At 37.3% G+C, this 23883-nt stretch overlaps 2 protein-coding genes across 2 annotated transcripts in view; one reads left to right on the forward strand and one right to left on the reverse strand.

Annotated features, from left to right (window-relative positions):
* Window positions 1–11554, reverse strand: part of LOC124172181 (integrator complex subunit 1) — a 60549-nt gene extending 48995 nt beyond the window's left edge. The window contains exons 1-9 of the mRNA XM_046551599.1: window positions 11444–11554; window positions 11150–11365; window positions 10567–10931; window positions 9519–9740; window positions 5898–6226; window positions 5501–5636; window positions 5172–5368; window positions 2886–3048; window positions 1863–2159 (exon numbers count right to left, since the gene is read on the reverse strand). Of these exons, the coding sequence (XP_046407555.1) occupies window positions 1863–2159; window positions 2886–3048; window positions 5172–5368; window positions 5501–5636; window positions 5898–6226; window positions 9519–9740; window positions 10567–10931; window positions 11150–11315 (1875 nt within the window). The 5' untranslated portion in view covers window positions 11316–11365; window positions 11444–11554. The remainder of the gene's footprint in view (window positions 1–1862; window positions 2160–2885; window positions 3049–5171; window positions 5369–5500; window positions 5637–5897; window positions 6227–9518; window positions 9741–10566; window positions 10932–11149; window positions 11366–11443) is intronic.
* Window positions 11555–11707: 153 nt separating this feature from the next.
* The window catches only part of LOC124172198 (histone H2A deubiquitinase MYSM1-like), a 36308-nt gene continuing 24132 nt past the window's right edge, over window positions 11708–23883 (forward strand). The window contains exons 1-6 of the mRNA XM_046551621.1: window positions 11708–11966; window positions 12109–12394; window positions 17834–18052; window positions 18495–19125; window positions 19592–19824; window positions 23373–23529. Coding sequence (XP_046407577.1) covers window positions 11890–11966; window positions 12109–12394; window positions 17834–18052; window positions 18495–19125; window positions 19592–19824; window positions 23373–23529 — 1603 coding nt within the window. The 5' untranslated portion in view covers window positions 11708–11889. The remainder of the gene's footprint in view (window positions 11967–12108; window positions 12395–17833; window positions 18053–18494; window positions 19126–19591; window positions 19825–23372; window positions 23530–23883) is intronic.

A 23883-nucleotide genomic window follows, 5' to 3' on the forward strand; every position in this document is an offset into this window, starting at 1 on the left:
TGGGCTAACATCTGCTATCTCAGGGGATCGTAATGCGTTGCCGGCAGTTGATGATTTTTCAAACTAGTCTAAAAACAACTATTGTGTCACCCAGGCCCTTTTGTCGCTCATCGAAATGACAGGAAAATGCAACTTTAAATGCCATTTCATAGCTAGCGGAGTTTATGAATGATAAATCATTTTAATTTGAAGTCCTCCGAGTCATTAGCAGCTACGTGAAACAGTCTTTAAATGCCTTGAAACCTGACCCAGGTTTTCCTTCCCTGAAAATGAATGAACGAGAATGCATTCTTTTCCAAAAGAATATCGTCTCATCTACACTAAAAACTAGTTGAGGGGGAAAGGAGCCACTTTCAATAACAGCTTGGAGTTCATCAGAAAATGTTGTGGTGGCTGCGCTATCAACACTTGCAGATTCACCAGCTGATATCGCCGCACTGAAAATACCTGCTTGCCGTTTAAATTCTGGAACCAACCGGAGCTTTCACTTAATGTCTCGGAGCGATTACCACTCTCGTCTTTTTGTACTGATTCACCATGAACTTTCCGTATGTGTAGACCGCTTGGTTGAAGTTGGTGCGGCTGAGGTCACTGATATTTTAGCTTCGTCTTTATTCAGAATAAGGCATCGTGAGTTTAAACTTCCGCGCAATATCGCTTTGACGCTCTCCATTTTCAATGCAATTGACCTCTCTCAAGTCCTGTTCTAGGTTAATGGTTTTTCTTGATAAATTCTTGATTTTTCTACACGCATTCCTATTTTTTGCCATATTCTCTTGGTTTTTACCCTGTATGGCTCTATCTAAATCACCTTCTTCTGCTGAACTGTATTCCTGAGACGCAGAAGGGCTATGACTGCGGGGAGGGAACGAAGCCATTGTGTTTAAGACTCTATAGCGGACCCTTTTATGTGTTGATGCTATTCATGCGCAACTCGGTCACCGCTCCGTGAATACCGTTGACCTTGAAGGCTTTAGCGTAGACCCTCTACCTACTGGAAGTCAATCGCCCGGTAACCTACGACGGCAAAAATACGTCTCAAACCGTATTGCTGAAAAAAAAACTCATTTCCACTAGCCCCACGCTTAATTAACGATCTAAATTATTTATTACCATTCTGTTAAGGAGACGAGATAAATTAGTTCGGTAGGCCGGCTATCTAGACCCAATGACGAGTAATACTTTTGGCAATTGCGCAGCAATGAATTTCGATTAATATATAAACAAAAAAGAAGATTTGAGGCAAGAAATAATATTAATATGCGTAAATTGATAGAAATTTCGTGTGCACTTGCAAGTTCACGTTTTATCACGAGAGCGTTTAAGATTTTTGATTAGGCTACACTGCGTTGCAATGTTTCCCCGAGGGACGAATTTGCGCTATATCGAAATTGCGCTAATCGAAATTGCGCTATACGAGACATGGGTGTAATTGGAAACGTACCATCAAATGGCCTACGATGTATATGGAGAAAAATATGGATTTAAGATGGCCAAGAAGTCCCTGCTCACGTGTACTTTGGATATTACAAGGCATATTCCTTCAGAGAGATGCACAACTACAAAACTTGCAATCCACTATATCAAGCTTCTAACACACTTTAAATCAAAGAATGAAATATTAAAAATGAAAAAGTGTAATTTTGCTATGATTGAAAAAATGCAGAAATATAGAAGTATAGTAATGCAAAAATTAGGTGGCCATGGTCCAGCAATGAAGAGAAGGAACAAAAAATTCATGATTACCACAAAAAAATATTTAAAAAAAGTAAATTCAACTTAATAAATGAAATTGCATGCAATTCTAGAAGCAATTTGAATCCACTACCTCCAAAGAAAGAAGTATGTACTGTGTTCCATACCTGTATCACTTTTATCTCTCGCCTGTCCCCACGAGCAATCAAATTTGCAGCTTCTCTCACATTAGGTGATACTGCTAGGAACACACAAAGAGCTACCAAGTCCACAACGGCCACAAACATTCGTTCCCTATGCTCTATTTCACCACTAGCAGTAGCTAAAGCAGGTGGAGGAGTTCTCTCTCGCATCAGACCTCTAGCAAGTGCTCCAAGATCCACGTCATGCCTCAGGACACGAACAACTTCACGTAAAAGTGCTCTTAGTGGCCGATGATAATCTTCTCGGTTCATAAGAAGATCCTGAATTTTAAAAACATTTCATATTATTATTTGGTAAAATAAAATTTATTGATAAAATAAACAACTTCGTACTTAGATATATGCCACTATGCTTTCAACCTTGACAATGAATATTACAAGTAGCAATTACCCACGACTCGAAATGAAAAATTCATATCTTTGAATCCCTGTGCACTGGAAAATATTCAAGATTTGAAACCTGTATTTTCATGCATTTTCAGTCAATACAATATTTTGAATTTCTAGCAAAATAAAGATAACTACTTATTACACATTTTAACAATAGCCAGTCTTGATGACAGTGGGGTTAAGCCCTTGCCTCCCAACCTGAAGGATGAGGGTTCCAATCCCACCTGGGTAAAACCCACCTATCCAGGGCATCAGTTTTTTAAAATAAGTTATCAAATACATATAATTAAATTATCCCAATTCGGGCACCTGTGATTATCTCCTCCACATAGCATGTCATTTATTTTATGAATATCCTTGAACATGCTTTAGTGGACAAATAATCATGAAATGTAAGAAACACAAAACTAAAGGAGATAATCTTTTTCATAAGCTACTTCAGCTTGCCTATGAAATCAATGCGATAGTCAAAAGATTTAATTTAAGTTGAGTAGTTGACAATGTATTTACTTTATTCCTTATTTTATATTGTTATATTACTATAAGTCTTATTAAAAAATATTAATAAAAAGGATGAAAAATGCCACAACAAACTACCTGAAAAATTTCAGCGAGAAGAGTCGCAGCCTGTTCCGGTGATGCTTGAAATATTACAGCTATCATAGCCATATTATTTGGATTTCTTGCAGTTGATAATTCATTATATATTGTATGCTTCAATACAGTCATTAAATTATCAGGATTAGCACCAATCAGCTCTCTAAAAAGATAATTGTTGCAAATTCATAGTTAACTATTATAAAGAGAATGCAAATCTTTTAAAGTGCAAATCGATTGTCTCCTCTTCACAAGAAAAAATATGCAAAATACTGCACATGCAAAACGGAGAAATAAACTGGCTTCTCCAAAACCTGATGAAGCCAAAGACAATTCCATAAGATTGTATTTTTTTTTTAACTATTACAGAATTCTAAAAGTGGTATTCATGATTTTATTCATGATTGCTTGATTGACAGATTTTTATCATGGGATGAAAAATCTGCACAAGCAATCAGTAAAAAGGAATTAGACAAGGTTGGGCACTTTCTCCTCTAAATTCATTAATCACTTGCTGAGTGATATTGAAGGAAAATCTTTAGATGACTGTAATTTGGAGGACATAATCAGCATCTTACTGACAAGGGGAATGCACGACCTTCGCATCGCCGATCGAGCTCAAATTTTGCGATTCGGTAGTTTAAGGGAACAAATGTAATATGCCGAAGCGGGACGACGCACTTCTCGTAAAATTCCGAGAAAAAAGCAATTAAATATCGTAAAAAATGAAGCTGCGTTATATATGCCGTTTTGAACGCCTTATTTATTCAAGTAGGCGGTAGCCCTGTGGATACGGTATCCGACTGTGGGTGTGAAGGTAGCAAGTTCGATGCTCGCTCAAGGAATTTATTTTGTGTTAATTTTTAAACATTTTATTGTTTAAATTTTTTAAGTTCGTTTTCTTATCTTCGTTACTACTATGGAATAAAAGAGTTTTTTTTTTTTTTAAAGAGTTTTACTTTTTTAAAAGTTTTTTTTCTTAATATTTAAATCAGCAATGGATCAGCTTGGGATTAGGAACTGAGGATGAAGGGTGGATAGAAACCCGGCGTCGGCATTAGCCTGCTCTTAACGAAAGGCACCAAGGGGACCACGGCTTAACGTCCCATCCGACGGACGGTGTACTGCACAACTAGTGTAATCCACATTACACGCAGGGATTGAATTTAGGAATGCCCCTTAATTCTTTACCGAGATTTGGATGTGGAAGGCCAGTACACTGCCTCACCACTCCAGTTAATCCTTTATTTGCAATTTTCAGGATGGAACTCATCATAAAGACATGCAAAGCAAAGTGATTTGCGGCACCACGAACAAGTAGAAAAGGCGTTTTTTCCACAACTGCAACGACTGTCCATAATTTTTGAAGGAAAACACACGTCATTTACATTTACGAAAAATTGTCTCGTGCCAGCGAGCTTCGAAGCAAACATGCATGTTCAATAATTTGCTCATCGATAAAAACTATATTAGCTGCGAACCACGCGTTCAACATTCCGATAGATCAGCCTTTCTATCCACCCTTCATCCTCAGTTCCTAATCCCAAGCTGATCCATTCCTGATTTAAATATTTTAAAAAACTCTTTTAAAAATATATTCCATAGTATTAACGAAGATAAGAAAACGAACTTTAAAAATTTAAACAATAAAATTCTTAAAAATTAACACAAAAAAGAGTTCCCTGAGCAAGCATCGACCTCGCTACCTTCACCTCCACAGTCGGACACCGTATCCACTGGGCTGTCGCCCTATTGTTTAACTTAGGCGTTCAAAACAGTTTATATAACGTACCTTCATTTTTAACGATTTTTAATTGCTTTTTTCTCGGAATTTTACGAGAAGTGCGTCGTCTCGCTTCGGCATATTAAATTTGTACCCATAAACTACCGATTCGCGAAATTTGAGCTCGATCGCCGATGCGAAGGTCGTGTATTCCCCTTGTGAGTCTGAACCTTACATTTTTCTCACAACATACAACAGGTGGTGGAAGACAGAACTACAGAAGAATAATGAAAAATGCAGAATGACTGGAGATGATAACAGTGAAAATGAAAGAGAAAGCTCAATGAAGACATTTTCGCTTGGGAAAAAAATTAAATAAAAAATTGGTACATACTAAGTAATTTGCAAAAGAGAAGGCAAAATAAGGTCAGTAAAACTAAAATTATGAAAAATGAGATAATACCTTATTAATCACACATTACAGAGGAATATAAAAAAGTACACGGTAGGTATACAATGAATATTTACTGGCTGTAATGGAAAAAATATGCTATGATACTCACCTAATTCCACCAAGGTACAGGTTAATGAGAGCCTTAGTTTTCAAACGAATTTTGACCAAATGGCTGATGACTTCCACATCCCTCTGAGTATGAGATGAACAATTTGTGCATACAGATAACAACAACTCCTGAGCAGGTCGAGTAAGTTTGGGATTTTGCAACCACATTTCCAACCTAGAGGCAGCAGTAAGTCGAACCTGAAAAAAAGGCATTATGGAAAATAAACTGAAAATGTAGCTAATATTCAAGGACATATTAAACACCAAGAATGAGGCATACAAATCTTACAATAATCTTTAAATGGAATCTGTAAAAAAAATCATAGTTACCTCAACCAAGCCAGCTGAGGAAGTGAGAAGCCGAAGAAAATTTCGAGTGATATTCTCTGGAGGCTGGCGTCTATTCAGCTGCTCCCTAACAGCATCCATCACAATTTGCTCAACTGATTCAGAAGAATTGGCATACCTATTGAATTTTTCATGAAGGAAATAAAGACTAATCGGTGAACAGACAGCTTTCCCTATCAAGTAAATAATAATTTCACATTTTCTCCATGCTATTTTGTATTTCAGTGGTACAATGGTAAAAATAATTCTTGCTATAGTAGTCCCATACAAGATCAATGATCTCCTCTGATAGCAGTCAAAACATTCATGCACAAGCTAAATGCACCTAATTAAGAATTTCAGTAACGGGAGTAATATTTACATAAAACCAATAACTCACCTGGGAATTACAGCGATGTCTGCTTTTTCCTTTGCCCCCTCCCCAACACTCATTCCACTAGCTACACTACTCATCTCACCACCACCATCCACAGACAAACTCATATCTTCATCAGGCCCTATGATGGATGGAGACGAGCAGCCTTCTGTGCGACCAATGGGTAGAGCTAAAGTTACCGGATCAGGAGGAGCCATTCCAGGACCAAGTAGAGGTCGTGAGTGCAAAGGTGTGGCCTTTGTGTCAATGGCTGTCAATATATTCTCAACAAAGGGCCGACACTCTTCTGCATCAACCCATATCCTGTCTCCAATGCTATCCTCAACATACAGCTGCAAATAATCAACATAGATTAAATTTAGAGCATGAACTTCTAATAGAATCCATACATAGCATCCATTTGTATAAAACATTCATAGTTCCTGAGGAAAGGAGTGAGAATTAGTAGGGGTACTGGGAAGAATTTGCAGGCGGAAGAAAATGGTCAACACAATAGGGAGAGTGGGTGGGCAAACGGAAAAACCCTGTGGAAGTTTGGGTCCGTTAAGGAGTGAGTGAGGAAAGAATTTAACCATTTGTTTTTGGGAAGGGGATCTTAAGGAGAGGAGAGTGGGTAAAAAACACTTGTTTGTTCATGAGCATATTCATATCACTTTGTACTATTTCAAATTGCTCCAAAACATCAAGCCTTGAGCCCTTACTTTCGAAGTGGAGAACTTCTGGTTGAAAATGAAAAGAATGAATAGTCTGTAGCAAGTGTTCAAGTGACTGAATTTGTTGAACTTACTCATTGGGACATCTGTGAACACAGCTGACATTTTGAAAATTGAAACTGCTCAAGAGCACATTCATTCTGTTGGTGTAATGGGTTACAAAAGATACTATGGATCATAGGTTCGATTAATCTAATCTTGGTTATACATGATAATGTTTTGCTCACACACTATAGAAATTTTTCTAGTCTCAAAAACTTTGCAGAATCAAGTATGTGGTGCAGAGGATGTCTTATGACTGTACATCATGTGCAATTCATCATGGCCTCTGCTTCCGCCCCTATTTCAAGGGCAATTATGTACTTGAAATTCAGGAAATTAAGTGAAAGCAGAGGATCGAGCCACATAACCCATCAGCTTTCAGTCTTGAACTTTTGGGTGCCCACATGTGTATTTGATCCTAAAAATTGAGCAAATTATTGAGTAAACAGAATTTTGGACTAAAATTTTCAGACAAAAGTGCAGTACCCATAAATAGCATTTTGAATGTTCTCTTATTACCTAGGAACTAACATTATTTCTAAGTCTAAAAAATACTTTACCATTGGCATTTTCTGCTGTTTATTCAGTTCCTATATTCAGTGTGAAATAATTTGTTACAGTCCACAATAATGCGTGGGAATTTTTACATCAAAACTATGGTTAGAATGAAATACAGTGAGTCCTCGTTTAACGTCACTTACTGTTCCTGAAAAATGTGATGAAAAACGAAATGACGTTAATCGAAACATAATACCCCATAAGAAACGATGTAAAAAGTGAATATCGGCTCCTCCTAGACCTCACAATTCCTACGCGAAAAAAATGTTGGCGTATCATATCTGGGGCATTTTTATGGTGGGAATGCCAAAGTAATGCATAAATACGAGTTCCTGTCTTCATCGACGACAATAGCAGCAGTGACGTAAATCCTTCTCCATTTTTGTATCTTCCAGCATTTGCTTTTCGGCTTCGCTATGATGGTCGCCCGGGCGAGCGTCGTCTGGGCATCATCATCGCTGAAACATCGTCTCAGTTACAGGAACCAAAATTATTGTGAACTCGGCAAAAAAAAGTGTCGACAAAAACTCCGAGTTCTACACGAAAAAATGCCTTGAAAGCACTTTTTAGGTTCCTGAAAACCATTATGTCAAGTACAACCTTGCGTACCTATGCAAGAATTCATTTTGCAGAAATTTTTGCCAAAAACGTAATCGCAATTAAGAATAAACACACCGCTGTACACTTTGCTTAGACTGACTGTATTACCGCCCACAAAACGAACAACCTGCAACGCCCGCCGCTTTGCCTTTTTTTGCACGTAATTTAAAAGACTTGACGTTATCGCGAAGCGTAGGTGCGATAAACGAATGACGGTCTCAAAATTTTCATGACGTTATCGCGAAATGACGTTAAACGGGGTGACGTAGAACGAGGACTCACTGTAATGTAAATTTACGTACCAATTTATCACATCTTTTAGTCCGATACAGATTTTGTCATTTTAAGTTCAAAAGACTTGGTTACAAACCAAAATATTGCTAATAAAAAATGAGTAACCCATTATCATTACTTACCATTTGTAAAGAGAATTTATTTTTGCAATTTAATTAATGACCTATTTTTAGCTGAATTTCCAATGTTCTCTATTCAACGAGGAAGAATTCCTAGCTAGGTCTGTCCATGTTGTCATACTAAGATGCAAGTGAAAGATTGTCTGGTACAAGGGGAATGTAGTTTACAAATTCCGTTGTACGAAAACATTAAGCTGACAAAACTTAGGAAGACAGAGGTCTTCAAGTAGTTGATGAGATGACTACATTCAGATGCCAAAGAGCTTTATGTTGATTTTTCTCCCCTCTGTACATATTTTCATAAGGCATTGGTACGTATTCAGATAAAATTTCAAAATATTTTTCTTATATCTCTCAGAATAAGCCATATTTTATCAAAATCAATCGTAAATAAAAATCTTCCCATTTATTTAGCCCAACTTCTCTCAAGATATACTTGATCAAAAATTTTTAAACCAGATCACGCATGAATCATGAAAAACATTTGTAAGAAACCCAATTGTCTAGGTGAGGTTATCTAATACATGGCTCAAAGAAACTGAGGAAACTAATGAGCCTTACTTAATGTTTCTAGGTTTCAATAGCAAAAAGCAATAAATTGTTGAGTGAATGAAAGAAGGCTACCATTATGCCCAGCATAAATAAAAATGTGGTCTCTTCAAAAATGAAAGAACTTCTTAATGATAATTATGAGTTTAACGCTTTATCAAACTATGAACATGAAAGAATGAAATGGTAGTCATCAGTTTTTAGCAGAGAATGCCACCCCTAGCAACTAGGGAGAAAAACTGACTCACCATCAAAGGTCTCAATTTCAACAATCAACCTTTCTTCTTCGTTCATTTCAATGTAATTGCTGAAATTAAAGCAATTAAGCAACCATTTAATTAAAGCAATTAAGCAACCATTTCATTAAAGCACAGAATTTATGGTTTGAAATGGTTTTCTATGCTGCTCCCATGAACATTTTTTACCCCATGTGCTACCAAGTAAAGGCCAATTGCAAGACAATTATTACACCCAATCTGATAAAATCTGAGGGGAGGGAGTGAGTATGGTAGTCTAGTGAATAGTCTTGGCTTATGACGGAAGGGATTTGGGTTCAACTCTCGGACAAATCCTTTACATACCCACAAATAAATATCCTTGGGGCTCGAGGAGACCCATGGGAAATAACTGAATATGTGTTACTCTGACACCAATGGCATAGGTTTGAATGAGCTCTATCCTTACCAGTCCAAATGGCTCTCTTGGTTGAAACACCGAAAGAGTGAGTGATAATGAAGTAATGCCCCTACCTTCAAGAAGGTTTCAGGCCAAGTCTTCTTTTCCTGGAAGCCTCGCAGCAGCAAATTTGCAGCCAAGATGGGAACAGATGGGTTGTTCTTTATCTTGAAGGGAGGTAGCCCAGGTGTCACACCACCACCAACAGCACTGCTTCCACCGGAATGAGGATCTTTGCGAAGGAGACTGCACAGAGCATGGCACACTACATCAACTGCAAACAGTGACGGTCTCACCTGTTCAACAATGAAACAAATTAACAGGCAGAAAATAATATTTGTCCATAAAAAGGGAAATTATACGAAGGTATGCCAAAGATGTTGATGATTGAAGATGAAATACTGTGAGAGGAATTATTTATCACGTAGATACTAGCAAATTTGATTTACTATATCTAGAATTTTATTCAGTTACACACCCGATTCTGCACCCACCTCTTTCATCCATCACATATGGTTTTGACTAAATTCAAAGCAGAATTATTGTATACCATGTAGATATCTCTTCTGAATAATAGTGGCTCAGGCAATCCCTGATTGATTGTTATTCGAGCAATACTCACCAAAAGAAGTCATGCTTGACGTATAAAAGCCTGTCTTTTACTTGGGTTGCAGATACATAAAATAAATGCAGGATTCTTAAAGATAGGTAATTTGAAAACATATTCAGCAATGGAGCAGTGCCCTATAATTTCGAAGAAAATTTAGTTTTCCTTGTGCGCACACTATCAGACATTAATTTGCATTATTTAAATCCATGCTATTACCCTTTTGAAGTAAAAAATTCTAAGTGATAGCCACCGAATGACACCATTGTTTCAAAGGACTTCTTCAGTCTACGAATTGGATGATACTTACCTAGAGTACATTTAAATTCCATGCCTATGGGCCCTCTCGAGAGATACAAAATCAAATGCCAATGGAAAATTCTCCTCGGCATTGAATATCACATATTTCAAGATGGAGAGTATCCATTAAATCCATCAACATTCTGTGTACATATTATCACTTGTGCTACCTGGGTAAAGAACTACTCGAGGAAATCATCAATGACGTTATTTACCTTCCCGATGTACAGAAGACTAACGTAGAGTAGTAGGTCTTGCTGAGGATTGGGCGATATTCCACCACCAGCAGAAGTACTTGATACAGCTGCTACTGTAGCCTTTGAGCGCTGACTTGCACGGAGATGTCGAATTGCTCCACAAAGAAGACCTACGACACGATCGGCTTCATCAGCATCGGCAGCTTCTAAAACCAAAGGAGCCAATTCTGCTCCACCTGTGCCACTGTCCCAGTCACTTAAAGCAACCATTTCCCATGCCTCGCCGGGGGGAGGTGTTGTCTTATGTGTAATTTTGGTCTTCTTGGGAACCAGAGCAGAAGCAACAACTGCACTGGATGTGCCATCTCTTTTCCTCTCTCCACCTGCAAAGAAGAAATTAATAACTCATCAAAAGCAGTTTAATGTTTATTAATACCAATAAAAATACGCATGATACATATGTAAACATCCAATGCACATCACGTAAAATACTGAATGAAATCTTGGTGTAGTAAAAAAAACATGCATCCCCAATTGAAAGGCCAATACACTAGCATACATTAATAACAAAATACATTATATCCTTAAGGGTTTTGCTAACCTTGTGCAGGATGAGTGTTTCCTGCTCTATTGTGTAGCACTCCAGGCCGTTTTGTTTCGGTAGATTCAGGCCTAGTGGATTTAGAACCGAGCGCAAAAATGTCACTGGGATGTTGCTGAGTCTTTCCCTTGCCACCTCGTCCAACCGAAGATTTTCCCCTTTCCATTTTGGTTGAGACACTCTTATTTCACCGTAGGCATTACAACAGACTATAATCTGAAGGAGAAAATACATTGAGTTTACCAACTAAACAAATTCATACTACTGACTTCTGATTCAAACGCATCACCTTACATGTTCGTATAACACAATAGGAGTAAAGTTTTACAGAAGATCAACACCATTTACTCATTCAGTATGCCATATTCGCCGACAAACATCCCCCTACCATTCCCCAAATGCATAATCGAGTACACTTCCGATCTATCGAATTGCCTTCGAGATGCAGCAACTCCCCTGACGTCCCCTTCCACAGCTGCCCTAACTAAACACTACTCCCCACCCTCTCCACTACGATCCAACAACGTATTCCGACCGCTTCGACATTTCGAGATATTTTTATTACGAGTGTCATTTGTTATCGAATGAAAACAAATGTTTATGTTGGAGGGCCAAGGGTAGAGCGTTGTACTACAAGTAAACAATGGATAAATTTAATTACTTCTGTCACTTGACCCGGGATAAGTTATTCTCCGATGTATTCAAGTGATATCATAGTGTAGATTTGTCATCTGGGAACAATGGCCGATGAGGATGAAGTTGATGTGCTGGGGGACTTCAGCCTTGATTCATTATTCCCCAAAGAAGACAGCCGTTTGTAAATATACACTACATCTTAATTGTACCTCATTGTTAATTTTCATTAGAGTATACTTGTGGTTGGCCTCATTCGTTGTCCTTAAGAAAACGAGTATTGTTTGTAAGTCATAGGCTATTGTTGTTGTATGTACATTTTGTAGGCACTGCTACGACGGAGGAGTATTAGGAGCTCAAAGTTCAGATCTCCTTAGCGATTATATTGCTCCTCAATGGCTGCTAGACGCCTCGCAGCCATGGTATTCGGCGGATGATAAATCAAGGGGAACCAGTGATCGATTATTGCCAGAGGAGAGACAACATACGTTTGGCTTTAGTTCTTTGAGTGGCGTTGAAAGTCCGACTAAAAGCACGCCCAGTACATCTCGATGGGAAGAATCCGATTTGAGTTGGACGGAAAGGGAGAAGTCTCTGATTGAGAAAGGATTGGTAAGCAATTGGCTAATTATTAAAGTGACATTTCCTTTAGCATTTATTGATCTGTTTGGCTACGAGCTGGATATTCCGTGTCAAAGAGAAATATAATGGCTTTGTAAGTGATGAAAGATATTAGTCTGAAATGTTCTTCATCATTAAATGATTAAAATTCACTCCCCCATGGAAACGGGGTGGTATTCCATAGTCCATAAGTGTTCATGTAAAATTTGTTTAAATTATACTTTGAAAACAACATTGTAAGTAAGTTATCTAATACTAAACTTTATTTAAAATTTTGATGTTTTATTTTACATTGTACTTGAATGTACAGGTTTTGTACTTTATCGGACAAATAGGTTGGTTTCCTTCACCAAAGAAAACGAAAGGCATTGATTGCGATTCGTTACCCTCCATTAGAGTATTCATAATAAACCAATTATTTGGTTTTAGAAATCCCAGTTCAGACAAATGGCAATGGTCAATTTTATACGCATTTGAAAAAGGCCAGATTGGCGCCCATGCGATGCCACTCCACGTGACGTCACAGGGACCTAGTTTCTATACAAGTAGATAGGAGTTTTACATCGTCTGAGGTTACCAATGCATAATGAGGCACAGAGCTCAGGGAATCATGCATTAATAATCACCTATTAAAACTGGCTAAGATTGGAAAGTTTTCTTCGTTTGATAGGGTAATAATAGTCCTTATTTAAGCCAAGCACTGCCTGCTAGCAGGGTACTAGGCTACCCGCTAGCAGGCAGTTTGAGCGCTGATACGATACAGGCTGCTACCTTCTAGCAGCCTGTATCGTATCAGCGCTCAAATCCTCGCCCCAAGGTCACCTCACACGCTGACAGCGGGAACCAGAATTATGTCACACGGCATTTTCCCAGCATTCATACAGTTTAGCCGTCGCGTTTTCGCACACTTAAAAATTCTCACTTTTCATTTAATCGCTAAAAATAGATATCGTCATTTAAAAATCTAAGAGCATGAAATACGTACTCCAGGAGTAATAATTTTTCGATTTAGGCAATAAAAAAATAATAGGAAACCACCCTATTACCATTTAATTTGGGGAGGGCCAGGCTCCCTCTGCCCCCAAAACTCTGCCTATGCCCTTCAATGCAGTCACATTATTATTATTTGAGTATTTTCCAATTAAAGTATTATTAAGATTATAGTAGACTTAGAACTATTCACAGTAAGGCCTATTTGCTTTCATCCCGACTAAAAATTATTCTCTCTTCCTTACTTTCCCTTGTTTACCCATCATTCAACCCTCTAACAATATTTTCAACTTCCCCTCCCCGATAAGTACTCGCTCCATCCATATGTTTTGTCTCCTCCATATCTCATCTAGGAGCCCTCTCTCTTCACCCAACATGTCCAGCACTCTCCTCATTACAGTGGTCCCTCCTACTCTCATTCACCTCACCTTCTTCATTCTTTTCCAGGCCCACATCTTGAACGCTTCCCGTCTTTTCTCGTCCTTCTTTCTAAGAGTCCATGTTTCTGCACCGTACAGTGCTAGACTCCAGATCAGACTCTTCATTAACCTTTTCTTTCAATTCTTATACAACGGTCATCTCATCAGCTCCCTCCTGTTCCTGAGCGCCTCCTTTGCCAACACAATGCTCCTCCTGATGTCCATTTTCCTCTAAGTGCTGGCAAAAGTAGTATTTTTGTCAAATTTAATATTTTTGATTGAATTAATTTTTAACTTAAGTTCATTATTTTAGTATTACGAATGAATTTTCTGGTGTAACCTAGAATGCTTTTTCTGTCAACTGGAGGACAGCTCTCATTGGCTGGAGCAAATGGGGTACAATCCCTCAGCCTGCTAGACACACTTGGACATGGATTATTTTAACCTTCCAGTTGTGGTATATATTGAACCTGGTAGACATTTTTTTATCGGTATTGACCTTATTGTCTGCCTCTCTTAGTGTCAAATTTGAACAAAATTTCCCTTCAAGTAACTTCTGAAGATGAGGTAAGATCATCTATTGCACCATGCAGGCTTTTGTCTGTTTATTTAACTTATATTAGGTTTCTTTTTATTTTTTCGTTTTATTCCTTTCCCACCCTTTACAATTCACATGCAACACCAATAGGGTGGTTTCTTATTATTTTTTTATTGCCTAAATCGAAAGATTATTACTCCTGGAGTACGTATTTCACGCTTTTAGATTTTTAAATGACAATATCTATTTTTCGCGATTAAATGAAAAGTGAAAATTTTCAAGCGCGCAAAAATGCGACGGGTAAGTATGAATGCCGGGAAAACTCCGTGTGACATAGTTGTGGTTCCAGCCGCCACCATGTGAGGCCACCTTGGCTTGAGCGCTGATACGACGCAGGATGCTAACAGGTAGCAGAGTACCCTGCTAGCTGGTAGTGCTTGGCTTAAATAAGGATTATTAATACCTTATCAAACGAAGAAAACTTTCCGACCTTAGCCAGTTTTAATAGGTGATTATTAAGACATGTTTCCGTGAGCTCTGTGCCTCATGCATGCATTGGTAACCTCAGACGATGTAAAACTCCTATCTACTTGTATAGAAACTAGGTCCCTGTGACGTCACGTGGAGTGGCATCGCATGGGCGCCAATCTGGCCTTTTTCAAATGCGGTTAAAATTGACCGTTGCCATTCGTCTAAACTGGTATTTCTAAAACCAAATAATTTGTATATTATGAATACCCTAATGGAGGGTAATGAATCGCAATCAATTCCTTTCATTTTCTTTGATGAAGGAAGCTACCCTATTATACCACCATATTCTTAACTCTTGGCTGTACTCTGTAGTCTCCTAAAATTGGTACAGTACAACCTCGATATAACGACACCCCACGGTGCACTAATAAACACTCGCTATAGCGAATTGTCGCTTTACCAGAGGTGGAGCAAATAATAGCCAATATACCTGTTGCGGACAGATATACAGGAACAGGAGTGGTGCGGCGACAGATAAACATCTATCCGATAAACGTAAGCATAAATCCAGACGAAAGGCGATGTTTTTTGCATCACTAAATTCCCTTACTCGAACAACGACTAACTATTCAAACCATTTATAAGCGCCGCACTGAATAAAAATCATGGAAAGCATTGTTTCGTCAATCATTATGCTAATGCACAACCGACGAAGTCATTTTTCTATGCACTTAATTAGTTCATTTACGTGATCATTCTATTATTTTGGTATTTTCCACTGAAAATTCAAAAATTAACTGACAAAACAGTAGCGCGGTTATTTAATGCCTCAAAGGTTTCCATTGGTGTATGTTTATTGTTTCTGTACGTTAACCGGCAGTGAAGTGAAATAACGCATTACATTTGTTTCTACCGGTGGAAGGTTGTATAACGTTCCCGCCTTGGAAGACTTTTTCTATCAGATAATGTAATATCTTCATCATCTACGGTAAAAAGTTAGCTAAGCTTGAAAAATGACGTGATTAAAATTACCGTTGTTGAAAAAAAGTTTCTTTTTGAGTGTTACGCTCGCGACGTATTTGAAATGATACACCGAGTTTACCACGGCACTGCAAACGAGAGTTAGTTGTTCTGTGAGTTCTTCCAGCGGCCACCAGGGGATGTTCGGCTACCTACGTAACAAAAGAGAGCGCCAGTACGACTCCGACCAATGACCCGAATAGTTCACCCTTGTACATCCGCAACGGAGAATAAATACGTCCATCCGGACAATTCACGCTGAGTATCATTGCTTCGTACATCCTACATCATCGCTAAGGCGCACTACCTACCTTTAGAGGCATCATTGCAAGTAATACCTCATACTGCAAGGGTTTTGTCGGGGAGTTGTATATAAAAAAAAAGTTCCGTTTCGTCTATGTTATATGACGCGGGGAATATTTCTAAAGATACTTATGATCGGAGTCCTCTCTTCCATGACTTCAGGTTTACACCGCAGGCATCACCAGGGGAGTTGTGAGGGGAGATAACGCTTTGGTGCTTCGCATTAGTATAATCAACCTTCCGCACTCTTAAAATTCTCGATTCGCAATCTATCCCTAAAATACTCCGCTTCAGGCTTGGGCGTAGCCCCTTTCTCAGTAGTTCCCGCAGATTTGAATGGGCAAAACCACCCGAACAAAGCTCCTTATAACTCTTCATCGTCTGCATTCCTTGGGCGCTTTTGTTTTTTTTAATTTTGCAGAGCGAATAGGAAGATAAATTTAATTTCGACACTCATATTACTCCTTTATTTTTATTTTCTCGCTTAGACGTGTTTGGTGTTTTTTTGGCCATGGTGACTGCCATCAAATGCTTTCTATTCACGCAACTCACGGACGTGCGGGTATGCTGCCGACTGCTTTCTGCCGCCCGAGGAACAAAAGAAGATTAAGCATTCGCGAATGCTAATGCCATAATATTTTCACCAAAATTAACTACTTATTTATCGAACGACAGTTTACCACATAAATTTGAGACTGAGCACTCCATTAACTTCATTTCTAACAGATCGCTAGCAATTACAGAGGTTAAGGAGTCTTGATGAAAGTCTTCCGGCGGTGAAACCCTCGCTATGGCGAGAGCCAACACCAAAAGGGTCTCGTAAAAACGAATTTTTTAACACGCTTATTGTAGGGTCAATTGACGGTGCATCGGCTATCTCTCGTTATAGCGGGAGTGTCGCTATAGCCCGTACTCGCTGTAACGAGGTTCCACTGTATGTAATTACTACATAGTTCTTCAAGATTTCCATGAAGGTAACTGAACCAATTAGCAAAAATTAGCAAAGGAAATTCAGAAAATGCAGATTTAATACTCTCATGTCATGTTCAAGGGAAAAGTTTTATGATGTGAGTAATATTTTTTGCAAGCATCACCACAAGGATTTCTTACTTAAATTACCTTAGTTACCAGCTGCCTTTCTGAATGACTATGCCATGAGGATGCGTTTGAAACATTAAAATTATTTTAATATGCCTAAATTCTTGCTTTTCAATCTTTTCATTATGATCTTCAAGGAACAATGGATGAGATGTTAATTTGCTTATGTCCTCTAAAGGAACATTGTAACTTAAATGGAAAATGGTTACATGTGTATGCCTACCAAATGATTACTGATTTCCACTCCATATTTATGAATGAATTTGAAAAATATGTACATATTTCTTTTCATGATTTTACCATCCATTTCTGTAAATCGTGATACTAAAATTTGAGAAGTAAAGAATTACACAATATTGCTTATTTGTTTTGTTGGTAACCTTTGGTAAATCTTTGCTTCAGGAAACGAGGAAAGAAAATAACTAATGTATGGAATGTATTGGAGTAATTTGTGGTTTGGTGCTTGAAATTTTCATTCTAGTTTTATATTATTTAATTTATATGTGGTGTAGCAGATATCTAGTAGGAAAATGAGAAGCTTTTGGTGGATGATTTATTCTAGAAATAAGCTAAAAGTAATTATCATTTCAGGAAATGTTTGGAAAAAGCTGGAACAAAATAGCGCAGTTTATTGGTACAAAAACTGGCACTCAGGTTAAAAATTATGTGAAGTGGGAACGCAATAGCAGGTCAGATGAGTCTATTGTGACTGAAGTAAATTCTTCGTCCAACTTTGATCAGCAGACTGGAGAAGTGTTTAGTTTCTCAGAAATTATTGATGACATGCAAATACCTGCATCGATGGAAGAGGTACGTATGGTGCTCCCTTTTTCTTGCTTTCATCTTTACCTTTTATGGTGATCTGTGTAATGGTATTTCTCAATTAATAATGTGTCCAGAAAAAAATAATCTGGGTTTTTTTTTATTACCTTGATGTCCTAATTCAAATGTATTTCTAATTCACTTTTATAAGAGGTTATTTACTCAAACCATAGTTGTGATAAAAATTATTAGTAATAAAAATACAAAACATTTATGAATATGTTATAAAAATGTAATGGATGAATAAGTTGACATGTGATTTCAAGTTATTTTGTAAAATTCTAAAAGGCTCGTGGTAGGTTTATCCCCAAAAACCCTTAACTATATCATGGAATTATATAAACCCTTTGGTATGTTGGCATGGATTTAGTTTTGGGAAGTCTTGTTGCTATAACAACTTTTTGTGACTCATTGATTGAATTCCTTTCAGGTTATAGCAGTAGTATCCACGGCTTCACCAACCATACCTATTTCATTGCCTCGTGCCGGAGAAAGCAGGGATAGGAAAAAAGACTCTATCAAAAGCCAAACATGGACAGGAAAAAATGTGCAAAGTAAAAGTTCATACGGAAGGAAACATGAAAACCAGAGGCATTTTGAAGACAAGAGAAGACGGGAAAAGAAGAAGAGAAATACATCTTTGACCTTTGAGGACAAAGTTAAACTCTCCCCTGAGAAGTTTGACCCTGAGACAAACAAAAAGAAAGAAGGAAAGATGAAGAGTTTATCAAATAAACATGAATCTGCTTTGACTGAAGAATCCAAAACCCTTCCGAAATTACCAGATAAGCTTTCATCTGGTGAAGAGGTTGTTCGGATCACCAAGGAGGGCAGTGAGTCAGATGACAGTGAAATTGAAGTTGGTGATAATGAGCCTGTCATGGTGGATGCTACCGGTGAAGAAATTGATGGGGCATTACCTCAAACTGCCAATGATTTTTCTAATTATTGTTTGACTTCAGATGTGATAGCTGACAATCCATCCAGTGCTCCATTAAGTTCACCTTTACTTGAAATTGAGAAAAAGGAAGATAAAAAATATGATGGATTTAAATCTTTGGGTAAATAAAAATTATTTTCATTGATTCCTTTTCTTGAAGTGGTGATTTGAAGGAATTAACCCTTTGTTACACTGCTGACTTAAACTGTTTTCAAACCATAATTAGAGGTGTGATTAGGCATTTACGTTCTGCTTTTTCGTAAAACTGTGTGAGCTCAGCTGTTGAAATATTAAAAATTAACTTGCATGAAGAAAAGTTGTTAAGTGAGAGTTGCATATCATTTGCGAAGGAACTGTTTTGCTAGCCTCTATGTACATATTTGGGAAAAAGTAAAAGTGGTTTCTAAGGGTTGATTTTGAAAATCATAAAGTCTGAGTCAGTGGGTCTGTTTTATGTAGTACTTGTTAGAATTGTGTTCTGTTGAAATTGAACCTTGTTGAAATCTTGTTGCAATTTTTAGTGTGTTCATCGTATTTTGTTTGAAGAGGGATTATTAGAATGTATTCTCCCATTTGCTGTAACACAGGGTTTGAAGATGAATGTAGTGGCTTGACCTCTAAAATAGCTCCTGCAGTCAGCATGAAGGACCGCAAAGATAAGAATTCATGTCATCAGGACATCATGGACAATATTGCAGCAATTCCACCACCTTCTGAAGAGTTCTTTCCTGATATGCAGTCTATCTCTGAACAGGAGAAACTTATACATACTGAGTTCTTTGAAGGCCGTTCAACAAAAACACCTAAGCGTTACATGAAGGTAATTGATTTTTTGATGCTTTAGTTAGTGCATTATTATTCCTATGATAATTTTTTAATATTTGTACCCTTGACAAGAATCATAGGTTTTTTTCTTCAATTGAGGTATTTCATAATTGTCAACCTTTCTAAGTTTTTCTTTTCTTGTTTAACCCTGAAAAATTAACTTTTAAAGTAGTCATTTTCAAATTGTATAATAATACATAAACCTTGGCGATACACTTAAGGTAAAATAATGACCTTTTAAGAAGAAATTTAAGTTTAGTTGGTGGTGGGCTAGTTGTCTCCAGTGGAGTTTCTAACTCTGGTAGAAGTGCAGGACTTTTCTCTTCCCCCTGAAATATGTCACCACTTATTATCAGCATGTTTACTTTCCTTGACTGACTCGCCTTCCCCTACATCAGTCACTGCTGAGTCCCCCATCCACCCATTTAGGTTTCCCACAGGCTGCAGTGGCCACATTCGACACTAAATCTTAATGACCATTGTGCCAAAAAATTTGAACGTGTATAGAACCCCCTTAACCCTTAGATGCATGCTAAGCAGGGATTTTGCCACATTTTTCAAAAATTCGAAATAGCACGTTTATTGCGCATGGATCACCAGTGGCACACTTTGGTATTCTATTTCTGTACTTTTCCCTCTACCAAGAACATATGTTTGCTCAATGTGACGATCAACTATTGCATTAGAATCTTACAAAGTGAGAACAACGTAATTTCGGGTGATTTGCCACTAGATGGCGTTAACATGATACTAAGGAACCTCTGATAATCTGTCGCTACCTTGGCAACTTGGAAGCATAATTCTTTTTCCAATACTATGTTAATATGTTGTCTCATATTTATTATATTTTTTTTAAGCATTTGCATTATTATTTGTATAATTCATCACAACCTCAAACCACATGTCGCAATTTAAAAATTTCATCTTCATACTCAAATATGAGTTACATCAGTGTAAATATGTGTTATTTACACTGTACTAGTGACCGAAAAATAAGTTATGCACATTTATTATAATGTATTATGCATTGGAGTTTGAAGGCGACACTTGGTGTATCTACCTGCGGGAAAAGAACATAATATTGCAAAGGCATTATAACAAGATTCAGGAATCGTAACCTCCTTATGGATGTAAATTGTATTATGATTTTATCGAATTGTGAACAAATTGAGTCGGTGGCGAATAATGTAGAGTATATGATATTCCAAGGTCAGAATGTATTTATCACCCTGATGAGTTCTAATGAGTGCTTCAAAACCTTGAAAATGAAGATAGGAGGGCAGGTCAACCACGATAATGAATATTTTTTTGATTTCTCACATGAAAGTGAAGGGGAGGAAGAATGTTTTTGAAGATGCATTACATTCGAGCGATAGTTAGCAGTCTGATGATAATAAATTTTGTTAGCCGCCTACATAATTTCAACGTTTATCTAGTTCAACGGAAAAAGTTAAACGTTTTGGCTGAACTCTTAGATACAATTTGCTAACACCAAAACAAAAGCTAAAGACATTGTTCGTGTTTCACCAGGGCCAACATCATTTCCAAAGAATGCTGCAACCGAACTCGAATTGTTGCCGAAAACGATTTCACTGAACGTGATTGAAAAAAATGTCGAGAATACCAACTTTTATATTGAAGGAAAACTGAGATCTCATGTGTACTCGAGAATCAGAGATTGCATCACTACTTCCCGTGTAGAAATAATATCTTTATTTGGAATTAAATACACTCTCTCTGTAAATAAAAGTTGCAAGCCAGATGCTAGAAGAGCTTGTAAAACAGATGGAACAGGCCTGATGATTTGCAGAACTGCGTTCGGGATAGCAACGGGAATACGGGAATTCAAATGGGAAAATAACAGCAAAACATTACTATTCAAGTCTAGATTTAGCCATATATTTCCTATAGTATGGTCTAACTTTCTTAGGTACCGTGAAGTAAACCTTAAATTCACAGAGAGTTTCTACCCTGCAAAATTCGATAGGCTGGAACTTCATTTCTTTGTTTCCAGGATACCTGCATTCTTGTTTTGTACTGCACTAAACCAAACAAATGTGAAATTCTGCTTTCTATGATGTACTCCAAAGAGGACATCGATCTTGAAACTGCGAAACCTGAAATGATCCTAAACTACAACTCAACCAAGGGAGGTGTCGATTCTGTGGACCAGAAGTGTGTAAATTACTCCCCTTCTAGACGAACACGAAGGTGGCCTCTATCACAATTTCTCTGTTTTTTTTACATGGCTACTCTTAGCGACCAAGTGATTTTTGTAGCTAATAATATTGAAAAAAATCCATCGAAGATCAAAAATGATGTTCATGGAAGCTCTCGCGTTTAGCCTTGTAGATGAGCATCTGAAGTCCAGGGTGATAAAAGGTAATCTTCCAGCAGACACAAAGGCTTTTCTAGCAATGACACTTGGGAAAATTCCTGAAGTATCTGCTTCTACAAATGAACCTCAATGTAGGGCGGGTCATTGTTTTACACGTGGAAAATATAAAAATTAGAAGACGGCAAATATACGAATGTTATCGATTTATATGCAATAATTATTCCACCTGCGTCAAAAAAGATCACGAATGTCATTACAGAGACAGTGATGGTCAATAAGGATGAAAAAATTGAAAAATTAATTTTATTTTTAAAGTTTGTTATTTTTATAATGTTAGTGATTGCAATAACAATTTGGCATATCCATTTCCTGTTTTGTGTGTGTGTATTTTTTGACTTGATAGTGTCTAGATTATCGTCTGCAATTCCTTTAGAAGAATTAATCTTAGTAATCATCAAGAAATTTGCGTATAGTAAAAGTAAAAAAAAGTGAAAAGTATAGTAAAAGTAAAGTAAAGTATTGTAAAAGTGTGGCAAAAAAAGCAGCAAGCGTGCACTGGCGCTATACTTGCAGGTGCGTGCACTTAAGGGTTAAAGGAAGAAATTTTGCCTTTGTCTCAGGCTCAACTCTGTGGAAGTTCATTTTATCATTTCCTCCGTGGTGCCAACTGTAGTGTTATAATCATGATTTTCTTTTTTATTGTAATACTTTTATGGGTTGACTCTTGTGCTAATTTTTAATAATAATAATAAAATGTCTTTATTCAGGCGAGGTTGAAACTAGGAAGTCCCCTCTTCCACCTCATTTTTAGGGATCAGTGAACCTCTATTCTTCAATAATTATGGGATAAGAGATTTTGGCTTATGCTGGTGTAATTATGATAATTGAAGATGGGATTTTTGCTTAATTTAATTTATTATCTAGCTTTTTTTGAATGAAACTTTTTCAGCACTTTGTTTGAGGAATTTATAGGGACATCCATGTTCTATGTAGATTGATGCATACACAAAATATCTACGTATTTTAAATACAAACAATGTCAAATTTGTATTAGACTTTTAAAAATACTTTTAAAGTTCTCATTTGATATATACTATGTATGAATATATCATACCATATTTGTACCATTAAATGTAGAAGGGAAATAGATGTATGTTTCTCTTATTGTATACCACAATGAGGTTGATATATGTGTTTTGCCACAGATTCGCAACCATATTCTTGAATGCTGGTATAACAGTCGCCCTCAATATGTCACCAAAACATCTGTTCGTGCTGGATTACGAAATTGTGGGGATGTGAATTGTATTGGACGCATCCATGCCTATTTAGAACAAACTGGAGCCATCAATTTTGGTTGTGGTATGTTTGTTTTATTTAATTTGAATAACTAGATTCTTTTACTGTAGTTTTATTTTTATTTGAAAAATATCATTGATATATTGGTTATTGCTTTTCTCTAATTTTTAATTACTCAGTCACCCATGTTTGGTGGTACTTTTAATGTCTTTCTTTTATACTTATCTCTGTCATGTCAATAATGTCTTTCTATTTGTATGTATTGCATAAAGTGGCTTACTTAGATGGTCTGCCATAACAAGTATGGCTAGTATGGTAACGTAGAATTCTTGCATTGGCACACTTGAGAAAATTTCCTCATCCAGTTGACATATTGGCTAAATTTTATTATTGTTAACCCCAACCCTCGGCCTGAAT

This window comes from Ischnura elegans, chromosome 1 (genome assembly GCF_921293095.1).
Source record: "Ischnura elegans chromosome 1, ioIscEleg1.1, whole genome shotgun sequence".
In the NCBI taxonomy this organism is placed as follows: Eukaryota; Metazoa; Arthropoda; class Insecta; order Odonata; family Coenagrionidae; genus Ischnura; species Ischnura elegans.